The following is a 7,079-nucleotide window of genomic DNA, read 5'->3' as shown; positions in this document are numbered from 1 at the left end:
CCTGTTGCATATATTGCCAATCTTGCACACCAGTTAATATTGTTACGTCTCTGGTCGTTTGTTGATTTCTCGTATAATTTCTTTCAGATGAAACTTTAGTGACACAAGTCCTTTCTTAAATAAAACTAGTTTATTCTTTCTGAATACAACTTTGCAACACACTTAATTTCCACAGTCACTTTAACTCAAACTCACGCTATAATTCACAACGATTCATGCACTTTACTTCTGGCTTGACTCGATTATCTGTCTCTATCTCCCTGTCTGCTATTCAATTCTTGCCGTCACTTTATTTGCCGGCTTATATACTATAAAAGCGCGAGTCTAGCAAACGCTCGAGCCTTCAGGAACGTTCGAGATACTCATTACGTGTTACCAGATTCACGTGACTTCCGCTGTCGTAACAATATGTTACATCAATCTCGTATTTTCTTTTTGTTGAACATACACATACTTGTACGCTGTACTCCAGGACTTGTATTTGATATACAGATGAATGATGGAATAGTGTAATTTACTTCTGTACGGCAATTTGGTCTCATTGTATTTCAGTGGGCGGCTTTTAAAAGTTAAAACTGCAAGCGTAATACACACAAAAAACATAACACTGTGTCGTATTTACTTAACATAGGGCAGTTGCGCTATATCCTAGGGGAGGGCATAATTATTAATTAATAGGCTTCACACCTGTGCCCGGGGGCAAATGCCCCCCACACTACCCCCCTCTTGCTAAGCCACCGTATCTTATACAGTTGAAAAATAACAGGCAATTATAATTAAACAGCTTTCATTACATTTTTAGATCATTAACTGTGATATAAGCAGGTACATCACACTGTGACACCTGAGGTTTAGAAACTGATTGTCAAAACTTGTACAACTACATTTGTATTTAAGTTACAAGATTCAAATTGGGTCTTTTTCATTCAAAACAAGCACAGCTTTCCTCCTAGGGGATATATAAAAGCTAGTTGTCTTTTGATAATGCCACATTTTTCTGTGTCACTTAGCAAAAACTATGACCTGATATTGTTGTCATATTGTATATAATACTTTGAACATTCACAAAGACTAGCTTTAATTCCACTTTTCTAGATCGTTTTACATTTTAATTTATGTATACACTTAGCTTGATGTACACATTTTGAAGTCTTGGTGAGTTTTAAAAACATCCAAGTTAGAAGTTAGTGACTACAATTTGTATGTTTTTATTAGGTTTTTGCAAAGTTTTTCAGTTTTATTATTACTTTTTTGGATAAAACACCTATTTTTCCTTCTTTTCCCCAATGTATTGCTATTAATCTTAACTAATGATGGTAATTGAAATGAATTTTCAGGTTTGAGCTTTGTATTACAATTCTTATCATAAATCTTAGGTCCACTATTTTTGGGTGCTTTAAACCTAACTTTCAGGTTATACGACGTAATAAGAAATATATGTTTTGGTACGTGTGAAGTGTTGATGGATTTGTGATATAGTAATAATGTGGAGAATACAATAAAAAGTAGAAAAAGTAAATATATACAAGTCATGAACTTTGGCATGATAGACTATTTTTCGGCTGATTAAAATCTAATATATACAAAGTACTAGTTATCATTTTGTGCATGTGCAATGCTCATATTATGAGTCATTTTAAATTTATATTTGCACCATTCTTATTGATCTTTTCAGAGTGTACTTGAAAAATGTTCTTATTTTATCAATGTGAGATTCTTTTTCTTTTATGATGAAGAGAGAAGTTTTGTGAACAAAGTTCACTAAGGAAGGGCAAGGGGCTCCCAGGGTTCTTTTACAAACCTCCAACCCTTCATTTATTGCCAGTTCAGGCAAAGATAGTTATAAAATATGTATCAGGAAATTCACATAAATGAATGTTTTCATTCTGAACTAATGAAATTAATTGAAAATCAAAATATGAGATTTAAAAATTTATTCATTTATAAAAATCATTAAATATAAATTTTTTATTGAATTAATTTCAACTCTTCAATATTTAAAAAACATATGTCGAAGAACAAATGCAAGTTTATTTAGTGTAATTTTGTTTATTCAATTATGTCATTTTTCCTTTATGGAAGGGTGAACCCAACCAGATGCCAGAGAGTAAATGACAATAGATGGTTATGTTAAAAATTAGAGAAAACTGGTATTTAACATAATTACTTATAAACGTTTTAAATATATGTGAGAAATGATTCTCATAAACATCATTCCTACAAATAATCTTTGAAATACAATTTATTACAAAGCACAACACAGACAGTAAATATGAATAAATATGGATAGATATGGATAGAATCTATTCTGGGTACCAATGGATTGAGGGGCTGATGTCGGGGTCAGGACCCTCGAGTAGGGGCAGAACCATAACCCCTGTAGGAACAGATAAAAGTCAAGATGACAATGACAACAGGGATGAATGTAGAAGCCGACAATCGAATCAATGTGCATGCTAACAATGGATCCAGCTCATCATTCATGGACTTGATGGTCCTGAGAGTCTTGCAACAAAGTTTAGTTTTAAGAAAACAGAAAACACATTAGACTTTAGAGTTTAAATGTTAACTATAAAGTCAGCTCTAGAGCCCCTAATTTCTAGGAGCAGATATATTCTTTGAGAATTGGAATATGTTTCCACCTGGTGGTGATAAGCTAAATCATGTAGTTCTTACAACCATACCAGATAAGGCATAGCTGTCCCTTCATATAACTGTGCAGTAGACCTTCCTGCATGAGCCACAATGTCAGTGAATGAAGGGAAAACTAAGTATTTGCTACCATAACTTTCAGCCATCAAGTAAGGTGAAGGCTCAAAAGCAACTGGCAAAAGACCCAGAACACCACATACTTGATGGATCAACAGAAAAAGACAAAAAGAGCCTGAGGCAGCTTATCCAAATGTAGCCTCCAGAAAAGCCAACTGAAAAGAAGGCACAGGAAAAGTGAATCTAAATTCTCTACAGAATGTCCAGGATTGCCCTCAATTGCAGCCTCAGAGCCCCCCCTGAGGGTACACCACTGAACCAAATATATATCTCCAACTCACTACAATAAGTTCACTGACAGTCTCAACCGAGAGTGACCCCCACCCCTGGTTGCTGAGTGATGCTAGATATCAGAGGTGTGATAGAAGAGACCTGATTTGCCTCCTTGCCGGAAATAATAATCCGTGAATTCATGCTGTATATCGGCTTTTCAAACAAAAAACAAATTATACAAAAATCAACTAGATAACATAAAGAATACTCAAAGTATTTCCTAATCATTGTAACAAAGAGAAACCTGTTAGTGAATGCTTTGTTGAGAAAAAATGATAACATTATCTGAATGAGGTTAAAGTACTAGGATAAAGGTTACACTAATATAGTTGGAGAATGTCACAAGACAAATATTGCCAAGGACAGTTAAGTGGGGTATAAAAAACTGGAGCAAAAAAAAATCAGACCAATGCTTAGATGGGTAAAGAAGAAACTCTGGCAGTCAAGTAATAGCTGTAGTGTGAAAGGAGGTAGGTATATTTTGGAATAGACCTAAAATATTATGAAGACAAACATCTTTCATATGGAAACAAAATAAAGTAAATTTAATGTATTTAGTACACCAGACAGACATCTTTCATGTGGAAACAAAACAAAATAAATTTAATGTACTTAGTACACCAGCAAAAGTGAAATTTTTATCTGACTAAGAATTGATCAAATGTAAAAGAACATTTCTTCCACAATTGAAGTTTGTCCCAGTGGAATAAATAATGTTCAAAGTAGCAATACAGTAAGTCTCATTCACCTCTAGCTCTTTCAACTATACACCCATTTAGACAACTACAAATGAGCCATATAACTAATAGAAGAGTCAGGCTGATTGAAATGCTCAGCAATAAAAAGGTCTTTATGTTGACAGAAGATTTATAGTTGTTGAAATGTTAGTTGTTAGTTTATCCAATTTAATATTTGAGATAAATAGTGGTGTATGTTGTACAAGTTATTTTTAGAAATTTAAATCGATTTTGATTGTTTCTTAATAATATTTAATTCATAAAAATCAAAACATTTATGTGATTATCCTTTGTGCTTATTTGCCTCTGTGTGTGTGTGTGTAATAACATATTCTGATATAAAACTCATGAAAGACATTTGTGTGACAGGTTTAGTATTCATTAAATATGTGGTAATTGTTGAACACAATACATGTAGGTATTAGTGTTTCAATATAGAAGTATAAACTTCTCACTGATGTACACAAAATTTTGTCTTCATATAAATATAACTTTATAACTTATAGAAGCTTAATACTAATGTAAATAACATCAACAAACCATATGAAATATGAAAATTATTCTATATACTGTATGTGTGTATGCTGGCATATGTACAAACACTATACAATTAAATATTCTATATGATATAAGAACTGCACTTTAAGGTTTAGACATTTATTATTTGAACATGCCAAAATTTCCCATATGACGTATTGTGATACTTAAAATAAAAACAAAATTGTTGTCTCTTACCTGTCACTTGAAATAATTTTAATTGTTGATTTTCAGAACTTCCTTCATCAAGAGATTCCTGAAAAAGGAAAACAAAAATTCTGTTGAAAACTCAAACAGACGTTTGCGTATAAAAACTTAAGTGTGAAAAATCAATTCTATAGAATAATTAACTCTTAATTTGTCATTATTTATTACAAAACATTATATTTTTAGAACTGCTCTAATTCTTCACACATATTACAACTTAACACTAGTTTCTTCCTTTACAATTTTAAAAATCTAACAGAAAATTAAAAAAAAATCATTAGAATCTTATATAAGTAGTATTGTCAATGATGATTGATCTGTATCAGCCTATTATAATAGAATCAACATCTTCCATATTTTACAAGCATTATTATTAAATCTACCTCTAGCAAAATCACTCCATGGTCAATTACACACAAATATTATCAACATGTTAGTTGTAGTATCAAACATTTAATTCACTTACCATAAATCTTGAACAAAGAGTGCATTTATAAAGGCTTTATAAAAACATAATGGGTTTCTCTGTAGTATATACGTTACTGATGGAGAACTTTATTCTGACTTTAAAGCAGATTTCAAGAGTATGTAATAAGGATTAATTAAAAGTTATTAAAATTTGTGGGCAATCTGTGGAGCAGCAAATAAAAATATCTTTTACATTAATGATGTAGACAAAATCATTACAAAATGGAATTCCTGCATATAACTTAGAATTAAGACAATGGACAACCTCATACTGATTTCCAGGTTGATTCTCAGTTTCATTCTATGTACAAAGTTTACTCTGATCAGAAGTATCTATCAATTATTTACTACCAAAAACTGTCGTGAAAAGAAAAAATCCCACACTTATCTAACAGTCCATGAGTTCAAAGTAAACAAATGATTGAATATGAGATGGTACATTCTTAGTCATTAGCAATGACCCAATAAAACCCTGGCAATCATGTGATTAATATAAAAAATGGATTGTTGATTTCTATTTCTAAAACAAAACTCTAATATAGTGTCACTTCATCAGAGGATACACAGGTAGTCAAGTGAGGTTTATGCAAGTATGCATGCTTGAATAAAACGTGCATTAACACAATGTACTGGTGAAGAAGTGTGCCTGTTAAGTTTTACGATTGGCAGATCTTGCTTGAAAAACTGTACTGGTCCCTTTTGTGTATATTGTAAGGATAAATGTTGGTCCATCACTATGTTTATTGATTAATTTTGCATGGTGGCCAATCTTCTGTTTGAAAAGTTTACCTATAAATCAGACAGTGTCAATACTACTAAGCCACATCTACCAGAAGGGATTGATTATTTATTTTTTTCAGCTTTGACAACTTTAATTATAAAAGAAGTGGATCTCTGACAAAAAATAAAACTTCTCACATCTGAAAATCTATTTTTACTATGTTTAATGCTATTTTTATGGAAAATAGATAAATCTACATTCTTATATCTTGCTATTAATTATGGCACACAGATAACTCATCTTAATTTTAAAATAACTACTATATCTATTTTAATTTATAAAATATCTACAAACTTCTAGTTTATGAGCATATGGTAAAATACTATTTTTACTGAAGCAGTTTATGTGTAAATATATGACCACATATACCTGGATCTTTACTGATTTTTATTATCTTGTGGCTTAATACATGGAAGTTTTCTATTTTGCCTCTTAACCTTGGACTTTGATGCAACACACTGTTACATTCACCAATATGAAAAACTAGTAGCTATGTTTTTACACTATCTTATTTTATAACACTATGTTTGTATTAAAATGATGAAGAATGACTGTAATATTATGACTGTCAGCTATAATAAATGGCAACATACCATTCATGCCTTCTTAGTTCATACAGGTTTTAAAAACTCAGACATTATGGTAGAGACAATGTATTTATGACTAGGCTATAAGGTTAAATATTCATGTCTCAAATGTACAATATTTGAACACTAAAATGAAGAACAGACACTACAAATTGGAAAGTTATTACTATATTTCATTAACAATTACCATTGGGAAATATTTATCAAGTAGTGAAATGTTATTATAAATATTTATTGTTTAAGACACTTATAAAAGCAGCAAATAACTAACTTATGAAAAAATAAGTATAATATAAAATAACTCATTTATTATTTATTCACCTTAAAATTTTACATTCAAAAACTTTTATCAACTTCAAAAGTATGAACTATAACAGGTAACCCATAGATACTGCTCAAAACAAATAATAAGTAATTGGAACTTTTTATGTTTTCATTATGACAAGGAATATGAATATTTCCCTGATGCAGAGACCAATAGGCCTGCTACAAGCTGATCAAACACAAATCAATGTAGAGTGGTTATCAATTTCACATTTTATGGATAGCAGGATGTATACTAACTTTTAGACTATCAGTACAGTTGGATGGAAACACAGACAGGGTAGACAACTGCTGAAAATTCTAAAACACCGATTTTTTTGAACAATATATTCAATGTAAATAGTGATGGAGGATTAGAATTAAACTTCATAAAAAATCATAAATTTTATAAAATTT

The 7,079-nt window shown here is 31.0% G+C and overlaps 1 protein-coding gene across 2 annotated transcripts in view; it reads right to left on the bottom strand.

The window, feature by feature from the left end:
• LOC106464079 (nucleoporin-like protein 2) overlaps positions 1-7,079 on the bottom strand; it is a 106,493-nt gene that overhangs the window by 13,351 nt on the left and 86,063 nt on the right. For both annotated transcript variants that reach the window (XM_013924191.2, XM_022391742.1), the window contains one exon: positions 4,515-4,572. In XM_013924191.2, coding sequence (XP_013779645.1) covers positions 4,515-4,572 — 58 coding nt within the window. The remainder of the gene's footprint in view (positions 1-4,514; positions 4,573-7,079) is intronic.

The sequence above is a fragment of the Limulus polyphemus genome, unplaced genomic scaffold, assembly GCF_000517525.1.
Source record: "Limulus polyphemus unplaced genomic scaffold, Limulus_polyphemus-2.1.2 Scaffold1557, whole genome shotgun sequence".
In the NCBI taxonomy this organism is placed as follows: Eukaryota; Metazoa; Arthropoda; class Merostomata; order Xiphosura; family Limulidae; genus Limulus; species Limulus polyphemus.
Note: the sequence above shows the minus strand (reverse complement) of the source record. Positions and strands in the feature narration are given on the sequence as shown.